The sequence below is a fragment of the Misgurnus anguillicaudatus genome, chromosome 4 (assembly GCF_027580225.2).
Source record: "Misgurnus anguillicaudatus chromosome 4, ASM2758022v2, whole genome shotgun sequence".
Lineage (NCBI taxonomy): Eukaryota > Metazoa > Chordata > Actinopteri > Cypriniformes > Cobitidae > Misgurnus > Misgurnus anguillicaudatus.
Genome location: NC_073340.2, coordinates 8,786,116 through 8,805,741, shown reverse-complemented (window position 1 = coordinate 8,805,741; position 19,626 = coordinate 8,786,116). Strand labels below are relative to the sequence as shown.

Sequence of the window (19,626 nt, the reverse complement as noted above, 5' to 3'; positions counted from 1 at the left end):
CGCATGTGCTTCACAACAGATGAGGAAGAGAAGACAATGCTGAATGAAGTCTTAACTTTTGTTCTTTTTGGACCAAAATGTATTTTTGATGCTTCAACACATTCTAACTGACCCATTGATGTCACATGGACTACTTTGATGATGTTTTTATTAACTTTCTGGACATGGACAGTATACCGTACATAGATTTTCTATGAAGGGTCAACAAGCTCTCGGACTAAATATAAAACATCTTAAACTGTGTTTCCGAAGATGAGCGGAGGTCTTACGAGTTTGGAACGACATGAGGGGGAGTCATTACTGACATTATTTTCATTTTTGGGTGAACTATCCCTTTATTTAAGGGTAAAGGGGGTTAATTCAGACACAGCCATGGACATTTTCTAAATTAATTTAAACCAACGGAAGGGTTTATCCATATTTTATCCAACCATGTAATGAAACATCACAGCATTTTTTTAGATTGTGTTTTTTTAATATAGACATAGAGACAAAATCTCTGCCCTATAGACAGTATATAGCCGAGCTTTGATTGGGGGGCGTCTGAAATACCGAGAGGGGCGATCACATGAATGCATATAATTCTCCCAGCTAAAAAACACATATAGCTTTGGTCCATAATATTATTAGGGTGGGGGAACACGTTTAGTCAAGCGACCAATCAAAATTCGACCTTGCCTCACAGACCTTCCTTAACTAAAATATTGCTATTTTAGCTTATTATTCACTCTAGGACGACAATACACTAGGCAAATGTGATTTTTAAATAGCATATTTTATCATTAAAATCCCAATCAACATTAATGGTGATCTGAGGGGGCGAGATAGTGCCCCCTCAAGCCCCCCTGTGGTGCCGGCCCTGTCTACAGAGTTGTCAAAGTGGCCCCAAAAATATTATATCATTTAATAAGAAAACATCAACCCAAGCAGCATTTATTTTCAACATAATATTATGTTAAATATTATTTATGAATATAATATAGGACAAACACCATAGTCGTTTTTTGAACGAGCAGACGACTCCGGGCCAGATCCGCACCGGAGCTTCAGACTTTGGTACGGATCCGGCACGGAGTCGTCTGCTGTCTGGTTTAAAACAAAAACTAAGTGAATATACTCTAAACATTAGTGCAAATTGTGCAGATGTTCCTGTAGCTTGTAAACCATTGCAGCACAAAAAGATCATGGGTTAAATACCAAAGAAACACATGTGATCAAATTTATAGCTCGAAATGAACGCATTATTGGAAAAAAGTGCCAAATGTTTCATTGTAGTCAATGTGAAGAACTTTCTTCATACATCCATTTACATTACAGGTAAGAAGCGTAAAGTTTATTCTAAAAATAGGTCTAGTATCATTCACTTGCAGGTGCCAGTTGGTTTAATGCTTTGAAATGTAATCCAATGACATTCATGTTTACTGTACAGTGATGCTCACACTTTTTGGGGACTTTAAGCAGATTACCATAGAATGATGATTAGATATATACAGGTTCAGGTATATAGACAGACTCACTGAAGAGTAGCCTTTGCCAAAGCTGCCCCGGTGTTTGGTCCTGATTTTAGTAAGAGCCGACTCTGCTATATCAGCACGCTCCTCTGCATCATCCAGCTCATGGGCAGTCTTTCTGTACTTAGCCAGGTTCATATTCGCCTGCTCCTCCTGTTTATAATGAGTAAATAAATTCAAGTGTTTATTTAGGCAACGCGGCACTAGAGAGATTGTGAATATACTGTAAACACGATACAAAGCACAGCACACAGCATCACGTGTAATTACTTTATTACTGGTCACAAGCAGTGTTCAAATTATGTTAAAGATTATGGGGTCCCTTAGCTAACCCCCCCACTCTGTCATTATAGGGTCACCTAAAAGTAAGATGTGATCTTGGATCAACATTTTTTGTTAAATGTTTTAATCAAAGAAACCCCAAATTACCCTTAAAGGGACACTTCACTTTAAAAAAAAAATGCAAATTTTCCAGCTTCCCTAGAGTTAAACATTTGATTTGACTGTTTTTGAATCCTGATCTCCGGGTCTGGCGGTACCACTTTTAGCATAGCTTAGCATAATGCAACATATTCTCCAACCCATACGACTGTTTTGGTCATTTGTCCATTCCCCCAAATACGGCCAATAGAGGCGTTTACTAAATTAGCGCCTCTACCGGCCACAGATGAATCTTATTAGGGTATGAACTGATATTTTAGGGTATAATTTTGCTGTAATGACATGCATTTGGATATGATTTTCAGTTTAAACTGCCAGGATTCATTGTATTTTAGTACACATTACACTATTCAGGCATTTAGAGCAAATAACGTGCCCATTTATTTATTATATGATATAAAACACAGCATACAAAACAATCACAACTTTTTTCAAAAAGTACTTAAAATATTCCAAGTGTACCGAAGGCAAACGATCGATTTATATAAAGAAAAGACGCAAAACTGATCACAATCTACCGTAGATATCATATCCTGTGTACTGATTCAAAAACTGCCGCCAGAAGAAGCCATAATACGTCATCTTTGATTGTGAAATAGCACTGGCTCTCATGTGTCTCGGGACCGATTGCATCATTACGTTAGCTATGAAACTGAAGCGCTATTGGCTGTCGTGAGTGACTGCATCATGCTCTATGTTCCGGTTTATATTTTAATGAGATCGGACTGTTTGCGTTGCATTCATGGATTTCTTCATATAAAGTGATCGTATGGCATCAGTTCACAAGGTTTGCAACGCGAATTGTTTTTATATTACTGTTTTTTTTTTGGTCAACTTATAAACACCTGACTGTACTTTTGCTTACATGTTGTGTAGGGCTGTTGTGTGTTTTCCGATTAATCGTTTTTTAAAACGTGGTCTAATAAAAATCGATTCTCAAAGAGCAGAATCTATTTTTTCTTTATATTTATTTCCGCAAACATTGAACGTAAAATTAACTTTAATCTAATTACTAGTCTTCTTAAACGTTAGTGTTGTGGCTTTTACATTTTGAACCACTTGTAAACTGCTGTTCACTGTTCTTTTTTATTAATATAGTATTTGTATTAAATCTTAATTCATTGAGTTGAATCGAGTATAAAAACCTACCCGAGAACCAGAATCGAAAATTGAATCGAGAATCGAATCGATAGCTTGTGAATCGAAATCGAATCGATCTGGAACATCTGAATCGATACCCAGCCCTAGTGTTGTGTTTTATTTGGTTAAAAACTGGTTGGGTTTAGGGAAAGGGTGGGTTTAGATGCTCCAAAATATCTTTAAAACCATAAATGTTTATGAAACCATTTCTGCATTTACAAATGTAGAAAATAAAATGCATCTAATCTGACGTATAAGGCAAAGAACCTTTAAAACGTAACCACAGGTCATATAAGCTTTGGCCGCTAGAGGGCACTACGTCCCTATCTGTCGTATTATGGTGCATGCATAAACTAACTATTAGGTCGTAATTTTTGGAGGACAGTCTGCATAATCCATTGAATCGTATTAGACCATTAGCATTGCGCTAAAAATAACCAAAGAGTTTCGATATTATCAAGGACTTTGCTGATGTACCAATGCTGCAAGAGGCGCAATGATATTATGCAGTGCCCAAAAATAGTCCCCTGATATTGAAAGTTACCAAGGGGACTATTTTCATGCGCTGCGTAATATCATTGCGCCTCCTGCAGCCATGTTACGGCAGCAAAGTCATTGATTATTACCCCAGAATAAGAGTATAGTCCTAGCCATATTTGCCTAGAAAATTTAAGCTTTTAATTTTCCATCGGTCTTAGTATAAGATGTAACTACAGAAGACTCAAGTTTTAAAGAGGAAAAATATTGAAACTCTTTGGTTGTTTTTTAGCACAATGCTAATGGTCTAATCAGATTCAATGGATTGTGCTATGCTATGCTAAAAGTGGTACCGCCAGACCCGGAGATCAGGATTCAAAAATGGTAAAAATCAAATGTTTAACTCTAGGTGAGCTGGAAGCATATTTTAAAAAAAGTGGAGTGTCGTTTAACTCAGACCCTATCTATTTTACCCCTCAAATTTGTGTGAAATAAAGTATTTTTTAAAAGCCCCCAAACCCCAAAGATTATAATCTACATGCAGTGACATTGACTCGTCTGTCAATTGCTCCAGAAAACCGTGTGAGGCGCACTTAACAGTTTACATTTATTTCAGACAGAAATAAAGATAGATAGTTTATTGTGAAAGCAAAGACTTTTTACCAGCAAGACTAGGACTTTGTGTTGCTTTAATTGTCATCATTTTATTGTGTCTTACCGCCTCCTCCACTTGTCTCTTATAAGCTTTCATTTTAATCTGGAGTCTCTCCACCAGTTCCTGCATCCTCTGCTGGTTCTTCTGGTCCTCCTCCGACTGAAAGAGAAGCTCCTTCAGGCGTCGCTCATTTTTCCGCATAGTCTTCACCGTCTCGGCGTGCCGTTTCTGCTCGGTTTCCAAGTCCAGCTCCAGCTCTTTCACCTGCATACGGCACAAAGCGAAAGATGTCGAATCATTCGACGCAACAAATTTGGGATTACAGATCCAGGGGTTTGTTTACCCTGCCCTCCAGCTTCTGGATGAATTTTTTGCCTCCTTTCATGGCCAGCTGCTCAGCTTCATCCAGTCTGGCGGTCATGTCCTTTATCTGAACTTCCAGACCCTTTTTCACCCGCTCCAGGTGCATGGTGTGTTCCTGCTCCACCCGCAGCTCCTCGGCCACACGTGCGGTCTGCAGGAGAAACATATTTCTCATTGTCTGAATGGTCACAAGCAGTCATTGGGGCAACAATCTGTTCCTTTTTTAGACTTTCATTCATTTTTCCTGTGTGAGTTCGGGATGTCAAGTACCTCACAGGCAGCTTTCTTCGCTTTGTCATTGACTGTCCTCACTTCACTCTGCAGCTCCTCGTGTTCCTGTGTGAGCTGCTGTATATCCACTTCCAGTTTTCTCTTTGCACTTGATACAGACTGCAACTACACAGCAAAAAAAAGGATCAAATTGATCTCTTTGTTTGTGATTTTCTGTTTTCTACATCTTTAATATTGACTGAGTAAGGTGTACCTGGTTGTCAAGCTCATTGTATTTCTCAGAAGTCTCCTGAAGCTCGGTCTCCAGGGCCTTGCGGCTCCTCTCCGCTGCCTCCAGTGATGCTCGACTCTCTTCCCCTTCAGTAACCAGCAGGGTGCAGCGGCGCTCCAGAAGAGTCTGCTCCTCTCTCAGTTCCTCCTGTACACGCGCCTCCTCCTCCAGCTGTAGCTGGAGGTCCTGCGGGAGACGGAGAAAACACTTAGTTAAAGTAAAAAAGATTACTAACTCTCGGTAGTCTGTGGGCACCTTTCTCTGCTGATGTTTGTAAAGAGTTCAATATTCAACTGTGTGCATCAATGACCTTGGTTGATCTCAAAGACATTGCCCAAACCCTACCACCTGATGACAGCCCTTTAAATATGCATACAGTAATATGTTTGAAGGGATTCTGATTATGCATTATTGTTTCAGCAACAAGAATAAAAAAAAGGCAATAGGTGAACCTTAATTTGTTGTTGCATCTTTTTCACAGTCTTTGTTAGCTCGCCGTTATTCTTGTTCAGCTGCTCCATCTGAACCTCCAGCTCATTTAAATCACTCTCCATCTTCTTCTTTATACGGGCTGCCTCCGCACGGCCCTTCACCTCCACATCTAGACTGGCCTGCAAGGACTCTAGCGCCCTCTGGTGGCTTTTTCTAAAAGCAACAACATAGATAAAAACATGGTACCAGTACAGGAGCTAAAAGAAAGCGTAAGCCAGCATGTGAAAACCATTTTGTTGTCATTTATTGTTTTCTACATAAATAAAATCATCCTAGAATAATTTACAAAACTTTCTGTGAAAATATAACTTTAATATCATTAATATTGCCTGAGTTAGTTCATGTCATAGATTATAATCAATGAGTGCAATCAAACTTTGATGCTCTTAAACTCATTACAGACTTGGATTTCACAAGACAGGTTACAAGACATGCTGCAGATATTAGAAGATGCAAGATAGCCACTTACCATCTGGGATTATCCCATGATAGTTAAAAGACAAGAAATAAAGGACAAATTTGGAAAAAAAAATCACTATAAAAACTTAAATGCATAAACAGGACACAATAAGATGAGGAAATGTAGGTGTAATCCTTATACTCCCATAATCTATTAGGCTATTTTTACTGATCATGTTTTAGGGAAATTAGCATTATATTAAAGGAATATTCCATTTTCTTAAAAGAAAAATCCAGACAATTTACCCACCACCACGTCATCCAAAACGTCGATGTCTTTCTTTGTTCAGTCGAGAAGAAATTATGTTTCCTGAGGAAAACACTGCAGGACTCCTCCCATCCTAATGGACTTTAATAGACACCAACACTTAACACTTAACTCAACACTTAACAGTTTTTTTCAACTAAGTTTCAAAGGACTATAAACAATCCCAAACGAGGCATAAGGGTCTTATCTAGCAAAACGATTGTCATTTTTGACAATAAAAATAACAAATATACACTTTTAAAGCACAACTTCTCGTCTAGATTTAATAACTGATATTTGTTATTTAAAGTAAACAGTTTTGCATAATTAACATATTAACTAACTCCTCCTCCTTCCTACAAGTTTCGGAAAGTTTTTTTTAGAAAATGGTTAACTGTTACGTAAAATACATATATACATTTAGCAGACGCTTTTATCCTGCATAACAAGCTATAGATTTTTTTTTAACAGTATGTGTGCTCCTCGGGTTTGAACCCATGACCTTTTGCCCTGCAAACGCAATGCTCTACCACTGAGCCATACAGGAACATCATGGGATATCATGGACCCCTTTTTCCTTTTATGGGCACTTACCCCAGAAAAGCACACCCACACGTCAATGAGTGAATTTACATGCACAGAATAAGCGGATAACTATCAAAAAATTTGCTTATTATAGAAACCTGTTTTTAAGCGTTTACATGTAAATCAATAAACCGGCTATGCAGAAAACTGCGTTTACATGGGACATGGAGATATATCAGGTTTCTCGCAGGCAGTGACGTCACCTCCTATAGTACATAACAGTCGTTCAAAAAGCAGACGGCATATCTGTCTTAAAGCTATGGTCTACGTCTACGATTTCAAAGATTGTTCATTATTAATAACCTCATTTAGATGCTGGTTATGGTTCTACAATAAAATCTGAACAATATGAAGAGAAAAAAGAATGCAAAAAAATCCATTTACTTTATAGAGACAGAGCGCAGCGCGTCATAACCTGAAAACCACGCCCAATCCGTCTCCATTGACTTTGTATTGTGAGAGGCCGCCTCCTTGTCATTTCTGGCTTAGAACAAAAAACTGAATAATGCCTAAAAGCTGCTGTGTGACCCCTTATGAAAATTAACCATGGTTTTACTACAGTTATAACAAAAGAACATGGTTTTGACAACTATGGTTTTCAAAAACCATTGTTAAACCTTAGTATTGATAGTAATCAATAATCCAAAAAACATGGTTACTACACTTTTACCACAATAAAAAAAATGGTTAATTTTCGTAAGGGACAAGGTGTACAGCTAACAAGCCAACTTTTCATAGTACTACTATTAATAGAACTGTGTCCACTAGGGGGAAACGTAGTCGGTGATACACTGTTTTCTCCTTAAAGGCTGGGTTTTACGGCTCGACAGCTTATAAAAACTTATTTCTGGGTTTTTTGGCTTGTTAGCTGTACATCTTGTCACACAGTTTTTGTTATAAACCAGAAATGACAAGGAGGCGGCCTCTTGCAATACAAAGTCAATGGAGACGGCCGGACTGTTTTCCCCCCGGTGGGCGTGGTTTTCAAATTTGCATAACCGTGCTCTGTCTCTATTGGGTGCACAGCTGCAGAGAAGTTGACCAATGTAAGCTGCCCGGCCGGTCAGCCTACATTGGTCAACTGCTCTCATCCAATCCCCTGCTCCACTAGAAACCTGGCACTCGCGTCTCCACCCCGCCCCCCTCCCGCGACATGAAATTTCACGGGCAAGCAGCTGACAGTCTATGGTCGCTAGCAAAGTAGCATCAGCTCAGCAATGGAGAAAAAACAAACCGACAGCAGCAAGCGGCCCTAGCTTGTCCCTACAGTCAATGTTGGAAGAAAGAGAAAGTCTCTAGAGGAAAGATCAGAGATAAAAAAAAATTGAAAAAACGACGGACACAAAGTAGAATCAAAATAGGGTCACCAATGACCATTGAAGAAAGCTTCAGGGAGATTTGGGACTGAAAACCGACGCTGACACGGCTGACTTTTGGTTGAGCAGGTAACAGTTAAGCATTCATTTATACTTTTACGGTGTGAGGTGTTACATAAATATCTTTATATCAGTCTAACAACATGCTCATGCTGCTGGTCGGCATTGGAATGTTAGCCGTTTAGCATCGCCTATCACGGGTAAAAATAAGTAATTATATTTATTGAAGTGCTTGAATTTCAATAGGGCTAGCGGGAATTTGAACAAGGTGCGCTGTGTGCTGCTGTGAGAAAGCCGGTTAAATGGTAATGAGCAAAAAAAATACTTGTGCCGATAATTTTTGCTTACGCCGTTTAACGGCTTTCCCCCGATAAAAGAAAACCATTTACGGGTTTACATGACCCATGTTATCAGTTTATTAAGCATAATTGGCATAATTGGCACAATTGTGCATATAAAGCTCTAAATCAGAGTGAGAGCGAGAACGCTCATTAGTAACATTTTTCCTTCGAGTAGAGGTTACACGCATCACTGCACGTGACAACTTTGTAATATATTAAGAATAAACAACTGACGACAAAAAAGTGTGTTTTTGGAAGTAAGGAGAAGAAAACCTTATTCAGCTTTCCATGAAACCCTGTCTTAAGACAACAGTGGATGTAGTTTGTTTTTTCCTGGATTGCAAATGGGTTTATGTTTGTTCCCTGCATTTCGGAGACGATTGCTTTACAAACAAGGCCCAGTTCGGCTCCAGATTTGCAAATTGTTTACAACTGAGTGATGGAGCAAACTCAACGTTAAAAAACCCTGTTCAGGAGTCAGAACAGACGGTAAGTAAATCAACATCAAAGTGTTTTGTAGTTGCAAAAGTGCATATAATGTAAACAACACCAACATATAGCTGTGCTGTACTCGTAACTCTTTATCTCCTCCCACCATACCCTTAAAAGAGTTCGGCTTTTTGAAAGACTTATAGGATGTTTTGTCTTTTATAAATCTGACAACACTCTTTGGACATATAAGGGATGAAATACTACTCTAAAGATACCCAAGATAACATGAGATTGTGTGTGTTATGTGATCTTTCAAATATTTAATAGCAATGACCTGGCAGCTTCAAATTCCTCTTCTTTCTCCTGTAGTCTGCGCTCCAGGTCTGCTTTAGCTTGAGACAGCTCAAGTTGAAGACGCAAAACCTTTGTCTCCTCAGCCTGTAGGACATAAACACAGAGAAACTCAATGACTGAAAAGAAAAGATCCTAGGGTAAAATCTCAAACTACCAGGTTTCAGATATGGTTTGTTCTTGCAAAAAAAACATCAAACTATCTGAAAATGAAAGTAACATTAGGAATCCTTAAACTGGCTGTGGGCTGTCTGAGTACTGACCAAGTAGATTCAACATCAATCATCATCAACAGCACCCATCACCTCCTTCTCCAGTGAGGTCATCAGTCATCCGTCTCCATCCATCAGCCCACAGTCAGGAGGACACAGGGGTCACAGCTGATTCATTATGAGATGTAGTCCCTCAAACATTTTTTCAACAGACAGCCCCACACCTGCTCTATTTTTATTGATTTTCATCTCAAAGATGACAAAGGAGGCGAACAATTTTTCATTGAATGGTTGGCATGGTTGACAGGATTTGATTATTTTTACTTCAAGAGACTTAATAGTGAACCTGAACCTTTCTGTGATTAACAGAGCCCCGTTTACGGCTTTTAGAAATGGTGTAACAGCAAACATATTTTAGGGTGGGCGGTATGAGCAAAAATTCATATCAAGGTATTTTCCTCTCTTCTGCCGGTATAGCGGTATTAAGGTATGTTGCCATATGAGATTTTGGAGTCACACTGTAGTTAACCTTTGTTAAATTGCTGGCAAAATGTGTTTTTTTTAACCTTAATTTAGTGAGGGATTGGACATAGATATGATTTTTTATCTTTTCCCATTTTTTCCTTTAAAAGTGCCATTGTGTGGATGGGTGGACTCATCTTCTTATGCATATTGTCACTAATATGGGAAGTATGAAAGTATGGAAATTAGTATGGTCATTTGCTGGTAGGCTATATGTAAGCAATAAGGTACGAGAGGCTGTGCTGTATCGTGAATAAGTAACGCCTGAAGGGCATTGTTAGGCACGACGCGAAGCGGAGTGCCTGCAACCCCTTCAGCCGTTACTTATTCACGATACAGCACTTGCCTCGAGTACCTTATTGCTTTTATAAAACGGTTACCACACAATATTAAAGTAAAAAAAATATTAGTGCAACTTTCATGAAGTTAAATCAATAAAAGCATTCCTTCCGCTAGAAAAAATAGTCCCTGACTGCGAACAACAACATGAAAGCTCAAATAAAAACAACAAACTGTTCTCAGACTTTGTCTCATTATATGTTTATGTGTTGCTAAGGGTGTTGCTAAGGGCGCAGTGATATTAAATAGAACCGTTGGGTGAAGCGGTCATAACAGTGTTTTATCGTGAATAAAGCACACCTATTGACCAATCAGAATCAAGGATTGGAACTAACCGTTTTATAAGCCTTATTACAATCTTTTACGCTACATCCAACAACTTTAAAGCTGTGTGCTGTGTATATCTTGTGTCTGTTTGATTTATAAATATACAAAGAACAAGATTTTCTTTTTGTTGGTAATATGAACATCTGATGGGAGATGCCATCTCACTTTAAATTATTATTAATCCCTGAACACATTTATAAATGCAGTTTATTAATACAAGTTAATTAATGTATTTATATTGCATTTAATTTACTTAACCAGCAGATTCACAGTGCCAAAAACACTCCACTCATACGTTTTTATGCGTAAATATGCACTATGTAATTATTTAATAGCCTCTCTAATTAATAAATCTGCATTAAGAAAACGAAATTTACCATTAAAGGCTGTGTTTAATGTGTTTGGTATGTTGCTTACGTTATCCGCTAAAGGACTCTGAAAGCGCTATTCATTTAACCGTAACTCCTCAACCATTTGGGCTATAAAAAAAGGAATGGTTCTTAAAAGAAGATAAATTGCACTTTTTTGGCAAATTATGGTTTAATTTCTTGCTTTCCGTCCTCCAATCGCTGCTGTTATCTGGACAGGGCGCAGTAGAGAGCAGATCTGAGTGAAAAGCGAGTAACACCGTTAAACGCCTTTGAAGCAGTGAGGTAAAAAAAAAACTCCTAAATGTATAACACTGTTGACGCGCTGTTGGTGCCTTGGGACTCAAAGTTGATTTTCAATAAAGCAGTGTTGATTTTGTTCGATACAGATCACAACACCAGAAATATAGTCTTTGGCAGGATTTGCGTGCACTATAAGGTGCATCCTCTTAAAAAATTATGATTACAAATGGATTGAAGTGCGATCGGAGCTTTTCGTTTTGTGTTTCTGTGGACAGCGCATCTCGGGAAAGGAGGTATGACTTTTAAGACTTGGGTAAACTCCCGCGGGGTCTTAAAAAAATAACATTCAGAAAGTTAAATTCCTAGGATGAAGATCTGGGCGTTTTAAGGCCTTAGATATAACTTTCTGAAAGTTAGTTATTTTAACACCCCGCGGGAACCATGATATAAGTGCAAAAATATAATTTAAAATATGTAACGCCGGTATCAACGGTTTTGCAAAATCCATATCATGGCGTGACACAATACCGGTAATTACTATCATACCGGTTTATTGCCCACCCCTAGTATTCATTTGTTTGTTCATTTTTGAAGGATCACAAATATGGTGGCACGGTGAAATATATCTGCATAATTTTCATCATTCACCTCTAACGCTGCTTCAGACTCCTCCAGTGATGCCTGCAGCTCCTCCTTCTCCATTTCGATTTTCTTTTTCATCTTTTGAAGCTCATGGACGCTCTTTCCTCCATCTGAGAGCTGGTCAGTAAGATCAGTAATCTCCTCTGAAACACAACAGCACACAATCAGACTTTACCTAACAGGCAAAACGAATCCTTTCGTACTTTTATTGTTGTAACATCTGTAGTGAAAGATTGAGCATGCCAACCCTCTCTGTGGCCCATTACTGAGTCAGCTTGTTTCTGTTGGACTTCCTACCTCAGCTAATTATGGAGCAGTCTTAAAACCACATCCATTCAAGCAGAGCCCATAATGAAGGATTAAGATCCTCAGTCCCACATTACGCTGGCTCAGCTGTACTGTGATTTATGTGTAAATGAGTTTTGTCATGATTTCATGGGCTATCACACATTGCACCTTCACAAATAGCTTCAAATAAACAAATATACTATAATTACGACACAATGAAAGCCACGCGATGGTCAGTGGGTGTATATATGCTGTGTAAATGATACTCCGAGTGCCAGTGTTACCCTGTAAGGTCTTGTTTTCTCTGCGCAGAGCCTCGCCCTGTTCCACAGCCTCCTCGTGGACCGTTTTAAGCTTGAAGAGCTCTGTGGCGTGCTGTCTGCTTTCCTTCTGACAGTTCTCCACTTCAGCAACCAGCTCATCGCACTTCTGCCTCCAATCACTCAACTGTTTGTCCAGCATCCTTTGCTTTTTATCCAGCACTGCTGCCACATTATTTGCCTATAAGAGGAAGATGGACTCGCTATACTTAATGGGTGTCTCTTTACATATATGCCTATTCACACTGTCAGTAATTGATTTTTGGTTATTAAATATTTAAACATTGACAATAAAGACCATCTATTCCATCAATATGTGTGTACCCTGGGATCAAACCTATGATCATTTGAACCGCTAACGCAAAGCTCTAGCACCTGAGCTACAGGAACACAATATCTAGCAAAGGTATTACCTAAGGTGCCCAGATGGCATATGGATGTGGGCCACTTTAGGCAATGATGCGGCACTGCTGGCCTGCTTGTGGCTTGGATGACACAGATGTGAGCCTTAAGTGGCCCACATATAAAATAGCAAAAATTGGGCCAAGATGCGGTCCTTATGGCAAAGTGTTCTGGATGTGACCCTAAAATGGCCCAAATATAATGTAGCATATGTGGCCCATTTATGATAAAAGATATCTGTGCCAGTTTTGGCAAAAATTACCTAATGTGGGCATAAGCCTAAAGTGGGCCACATATGTTGCAGCAAATTTTGCCCTGTTATCCTAAAACATATGTGGGCCAGTTTTGGCAAAGTTATGGCACTAGCAAATAGGTGTGTGACAGTGATGCACGGGTTGATCCGACCTGCGGTCACCCGCGGTTATGAGTCATCCAAAAATATTTTTAATGATATTCGGGTTCGGGTCGTTTGCGGGTTAGTTAAAAACGGTGGTAGGGTGCGGGTTGTTTATACATTGACCCACGCATCACTGGTGTGTGAGCCTAAAGTGGCCCAGTTATAATGAAACAAATGATGCCCACTTATGATAAAACATACTCATGCCTTCTGTGCCATATATTTGCCAAAATTGGCCTTAGCTAATGGGTGTGTGCCTAAAGTGGCCCAGATATAATGAAACAAATGATGCCCCACTTATGATAAAAGATGACAGTTTGATAAACTTATGATACTTGTGATAAAAAATGTGCCAGTTTTGGCAAAGATTCGGCACGGTAAGCACCAGTGATGCGCAGGTTGATCCGAAATGAGCGGGTGCCTGCGGTCACCTGCGGTTACGAGTCATCCAAAAATAGTTTAAAAATAAAGATGCCTACTTTTAAAAAATGCGGGCCAGGGAGCGAGTTAGGTACACTATTTTTTTTTTTGCAGTCCGAGTTGCGGGCGGGTAAGTTGAAAAGGTCGGTCAAGTGCGGGTTGTTTATACATTGACCCGCGCATCACTGGTAAGCACTACCTAATGTGGACATGAGCCTAAAGTGGGCCACATATGTTGCAGCAAATTTGGCCCTGTTATCCTAAAACATATGTGGGCCAGTTTTGGCAAACTTATGCCACCAGCAAAGGGTGTGTAAGCCTAAAGTGGCCCAGATATAATGTAAAAGCATCCATTGCAGTGCTGGATAAAAATATATGCCTATTCACACTTGAGAGGTACTAAACAGTTTTTGAAACACAAAGACCATCTATTCTATCAATATTTTGTACCCTGGGATCAAACCCATGATGTTTGCTAACGCAATGATCTACCAACCGATATGTAATATATGTAAAAAGTGATAAAGTAGAATATGAGAAAACAGCAGCTACCTGTCATATTTTGTCGACATAAAGTACAGTATCACCCAATAAAACAGAATGTTTGCAATCATTGTAAATTTGCTTAGATTATCTCTTCAGGCCCTCCAAATTATAATTCACAGCCTGATTCCTTTATAAGATCTGACTTAAAGCCTTGTATGCATCTGTGACAGGCTCGTACCTTCTCCAGATCCACACACAGTTCTTCCACCTCACCCTGCAGTCTCTGTTTGGTTTTCTCCAGACTGGAGCATTTGGCCTGGGTGATCTCCAAAGCCTCCTCAGCCTCCTGCAGTCGAACAGACAGCTTCTTCCTGAAAGATAAATTATCTTACAAAAACCTCAAAAGAAGTAAATGTGTTGTGATAACAAGTGTCATTGTGTTGCATACTTGGCTTCTTCCAGTTCGTCGCTGTGTTGAATGGCATCAGCCTCATGGCGGCTCCTCCAGTGTGTGACATCGCTGTTGAGTTTGGAGACAAGACGTTGTAGTTCCTGTTTACTCTCTTGCTCCTCCTCCAATTGCTCCTTCAACATTTCACCCTCTTGCCGCACTGCTGCCATGGTGTTGATCAGGACCGCTTTAGCCTTGACAGTAGCACACACAAACACAATTTCACATTTCTGCTGTAGTTTGCACCAATACAAATATCATTTCAGTGACAACCCTAGGGATAGATTTAAGCATGTTAATGGTCATGACATGCGAATGTTAATCATCTTGGCTTATAAAGATCTGCCAATGCTGCTGTTTCAAAGCAAGTATGAAGACTGGCTACTTCTAATGGCACTTATCATAGACAGTAAAAGAAATGGACACAGCGGCCCTTATTGGATTCAACGGAGACAAGTGAAGTCAATTAGAAGCAACCACTTCCTGGGTGTCGAGCGTAATGCGCAGACTCAAACTGAGCTTGATAACTTAGATGTGACGTGAAACAATTGTAAGTCTTCTAATAGCGGTGCCAAGAGAAATCTGAATCACCCATAGACAGTAAAAGAAACGTTGAACAATTTTGTCCCGTTGCTTTTATGGACTCTATGGGCTTCTCCCTTGAATTTATGCATCCACGCCCCCTCAATTGCCTAATAGACAGTAAAAGATTGCCTGTGAGCTCCTCCTCCTGTCCATATGGTAATTTCTCTGCTGTGCGACAGAGAGTAGCAGGTTATGACGCAATCGTTAGCCTACTTTTACAAAAACTGCTTCTACTGAGCCATAACGTAAGATACATGGTAATGGAGCCTTTCATACATTTTCGTGTTTCTTTAGAAATGAATGAATGGACAAATGGAGTCTTTAAACGCCTCAGATGTAAAGTTATTCACTGTCAAAGTGACGCCAAAATGAATGGGAGTCAATGTATTGCTAACAGCAGGTGGGGGTCCGCTAATCAATGACGACGCACGGGGAAGCTTAAGAAAAATGAAACCCTGCCCACCTGTTTATTATAGCCATTTCTATGGAAGCCCATTTCCACCACATAATAAAAAAAATCATTCTCTGGGTAATATAATTATGAGACAAAGGGCTCTATAATACACCCGGCGCAATGCAGCACAATGCGTGACGCAAGTGTCTTTTGCTAGTTTCCACCCTGTGCAATGATCATTTTCACGTTTAGCGCCACGTTGTGTAAATAGCAAATGCATTTGCACCCATTTTTGCGCCCATGGGTGCTTGGTCTGAAAACGAGGTTTGTTCAGGCGCATTGTTGGTGCGTTGCTATTTTGAGGCAACTAAAATAGACTACGTCACTCACCAACAAAAACCTGCTCTAAAGTCTAAAGTCAATGGCGCAATATGTTTTTTGTTATTTAAAGAGCGCATTAGTAATATGCGCCTATAAACGGTTTGACCATGCGGGTTTGCTTATCACACACATGAATGCGCAGCAGCACAAAAAACATTTTTAAATATGAAGGATTGAAGGATTGAAATGTAAAATATTATTATTATTGAGTTTCTTGGACATAAATGAGGACTAATTATGAGACTTTAGAAGGCGTAAAGAGTTGCTTCACCAGTAGCCTGATAAGTAAATAAGTGATTTGCTTTAAACAAATGCATCTATTTATATTGTTTTAAAATGCTACCTTACGGATTTATTGTACATAATGACACTGTACCTGTGGATATGGTGAGATGAGAAACATTTTAAGTATTGCTTTGAAAAAATCCCATGGCGCTGTCCGAGTGCTGAAAAGCTTTGGCTCTCCGCGCGTTTGTAAATTCTTTATCTCTTGTTTGTATTTTTAGAGTAAAAACCTTTTCTTGCATATTTGCTAATTATTTTATGAGATGACAATGATTATGTAGGATATCAATTCATTTACAGCAATTAAAAGCCTGATATTTGTACTTCTATGACTGAAAGAAAACGTCTTTTAAAGGTTTTAATAAAAAAATTAACATTTCAATAAAAATTAAAACAAGACATTTTTAACATCACTCTTAAACTGGGGGTCTTCTTCCTCCGCTTAGTTTTTCAGTTTACAAAGTCCGTCATCTAAATAGGGATTAGACATAGTGCCAGCGCAACTTGCTTTTAAAGGGGATGAGAGATAAGACTCTTATTGGTTCATTGCACGTCACGCCCAAAACACACTCATTACTCATTAGGAGAATATGAACAACCCTTTTCGACCGTGCGCTCGGCACACAAACCATTTTTCCCGTCTTTAAATTAGCAAAAGTGGCATCAGACACGCCCATTTAGACCGCGCGCCGTGCGCTTTAGACAATGCGCTTCGATCGTTAAAATAGGGCCCAAAAAGTTAAAATTCTGACAGAAAATTATGACTTTTAAAGTTGGAATTTTTCTCATAATTATGATTTACCAGAGCATGATTTTTTTTCTTATGTGGCGGAAATAGCCTTCCATACATTTCAGACACTTTAGAAATGAATCAGATTTATTAATTACATACCTTGACATCTTCATCAAACTGCTTTTTGAGTTCCTCATGCTGGGCCATCAAGAGGGTTTTTGTTCGACTGAGGTGACTGCCCTTGTTCTCTGATTCCTCGACCTGCCTTGTCAGCTCATTATTTTCAGCTGCAGATGCAAATTTAACACTTTTAGATCATATAAGTATTTTTATACAATTTCCTGTTAAATAGGAAGTAGATCAATGCATAAATGTGCACACATCAAGCCATTTCTTTTTAACCTTTTCTGAATTTTGATTTTACAAATATGAACATAGGACATTTCTTTTTTAAAGGTCACGTTCTTTATAACCCCATTTTTTAAATCTTAGTTAGTGTGTAACGTTGCTATAAAAGCATAAATAATACCTGTAAAATGATAAAGCTGAAGGCGATATATTTTTTAACAGAATTCACTTTTTAAAGCCTACAGTGAACGGCCGGTTTCTACTTCCTGCTTTAATGACGTCACTGGATAAGTTTTTCAACTAAACTCCGCCCACAGGAATATGTCAGTCGCCAGCTAAGCTAATGCCAAGCTAAGCTGCTATCGAATCACAACACACTAAATAAACTACACAACCAGAACTCATTACGTATTTCTGAAGGAGGGACTTCATAGAACAAGGAAGACATCAGCCCGTTTTGAGGACAGTGAAAATACCACGTTTTTTTACACATGAAACATGAACACGTTAGCCTGGGTGCCAGCCGATCTTAGCCCCGCCCACAAGAATTTGAAAACGGGAAGATCGGTCTGGGGTTTCTCCGTTGAGGAGCTACTATGCTAAGACAAATGCTGGTCGAACCAATCAAATTGTCAGGGCGGGCTTTATACGATGATGGACAGATAATCAACAGTAACGTAATGAACCACGTCACCAAAGAGCGCGTGTGTTGAATGGCTGCCGCTGTAGAGTTCAGATGTGTGGATTCTGACATTGACTCTGTTCTAAAAGATATCGACAGAGCCAGTGGTGTAGTCTAGATTTTTGTAGTGAGTATACTGTGATTTTTCCCTCTCACCCTTATGCTCACTCGTCCCAGCGTGACACCCCATAAGCACCACCACACAGATGCATACAGTATGGATCTTCATGTAATCGAGAGCATTCTGAAAGTGTACTCATAAACACATAAACTGAATGTGTTATACAACATGTCAGTTTATTATAAGAAAAATAAAATACTTTAACAGCCAATGAGATTACAGCTGGGGAAACTGGACTGATTTTTAGACTGGTTTAGTGTTAATCAACATCTAACTCAGGGCCAAAAGTTACTCAACTGTTAATTAAAATTAAATAAACTGTTTCCAATCTTCAATCCGTGGCTAACACATGCATTGAAGGAGAAAAAAATATCCACTCTTTCAATAGCTATTATATGACACCTATTGATAACATTACCATGTGTAATTTAATGGTGTAAATGTTTTTAATTAATACACATTTAAGATGACCATGAATTAACTCTAATTTGCATACTCATTGAAATAAAAACTTATTTTATGCATATAATACAAGCAGTGTCTAAAAATGAAAATAGGCTTTTACTTTATTATAACAAGACCATCATGTAGCCTAATATTAGACACCCAAACCAAAGTGAAGAAAATGATCTTTAATTTGCAAGTCTGAACTGAACATCAACGCAGACATGATTTTCCTCACAAACGTTTAAGATCATATACATCTTGAACGTAGATATATAAATTAACACAGAGAAGGAAAGTTTAACACTATGGTGCACAAGCAAACATGCTGAAAGCTAAAACCATCAGGATATAATTACGGGCTTATTTTATTGCATTTGGAGCCTTACCTCCAGATAAATTAATAAACTGGACTGATGTTTTAAAGGTTGTTTACTCACATGTGCGTTGTTAACTCTCCGGATTTTATATTGCAGCAGCTCGTTCACTTCACATGGATTGTTTGTTTACAGTGTCGCGTGAGCAGCTACACTGCAGGTTCGACTTCATTTGGCGCTAAGCAGACCCTTTGGTGATGTCAAACTACCGCGAGAGCGAATCAAAGCAGATTTCTCCATGTGATAAATGCAATCGCTCTCGCGGTACTTTGCTGTCACTCGCCTGTGGGTTCTTCTGGTGCCACACCAGTCTGCTCCCCAGTCACTTTCGCGCCGCTATTGTAATTTGATTTCATACGCGAATCGGATCGCGCAGTTCGGCAGGAATTCAAACACACCAAATATATAGCCTATATATATATATATGCAGTTCAACCCGCTAAAATAGCAAGTGTAGCATGCTGGTCAGTCCTTTTCCATCTGAATT

General features: G+C 39.1%; 1 protein-coding gene across 4 annotated transcripts in view; it reads right to left on the bottom strand.

Annotated features, from left to right (window-relative positions):
* LOC129420917 (putative uncharacterized protein MYH16) overlaps positions 1-19,626 on the bottom strand; it is an 85,431-nt gene that overhangs the window by 1,620 nt on the left and 64,185 nt on the right. For all 4 annotated transcript variants that reach the window (XM_055176081.2, XM_055176083.2, XM_073866626.1 and 1 more), the window contains 12 exons: positions 17,327-17,454; positions 14,787-14,983; positions 14,577-14,709; positions 12,598-12,814; positions 12,032-12,168; positions 9,356-9,459; positions 5,542-5,734; positions 5,072-5,275; positions 4,858-4,983; positions 4,568-4,738; positions 4,288-4,488; positions 1,518-1,664 (listed from right to left, as the gene is read on the bottom strand). In XM_055176081.2, coding sequence (XP_055032056.2) covers positions 1,518-1,664; positions 4,288-4,488; positions 4,568-4,738; positions 4,858-4,983; positions 5,072-5,275; positions 5,542-5,734; positions 9,356-9,459; positions 12,032-12,168; positions 12,598-12,814; positions 14,577-14,709; positions 14,787-14,983; positions 17,327-17,454 — 1,958 coding nt within the window. The remainder of the gene's footprint in view (positions 1-1,517; positions 1,665-4,287; positions 4,489-4,567; positions 4,739-4,857; positions 4,984-5,071; positions 5,276-5,541; positions 5,735-9,355; positions 9,460-12,031; positions 12,169-12,597; positions 12,815-14,576; positions 14,710-14,786; positions 14,984-17,326; positions 17,455-19,626) is intronic.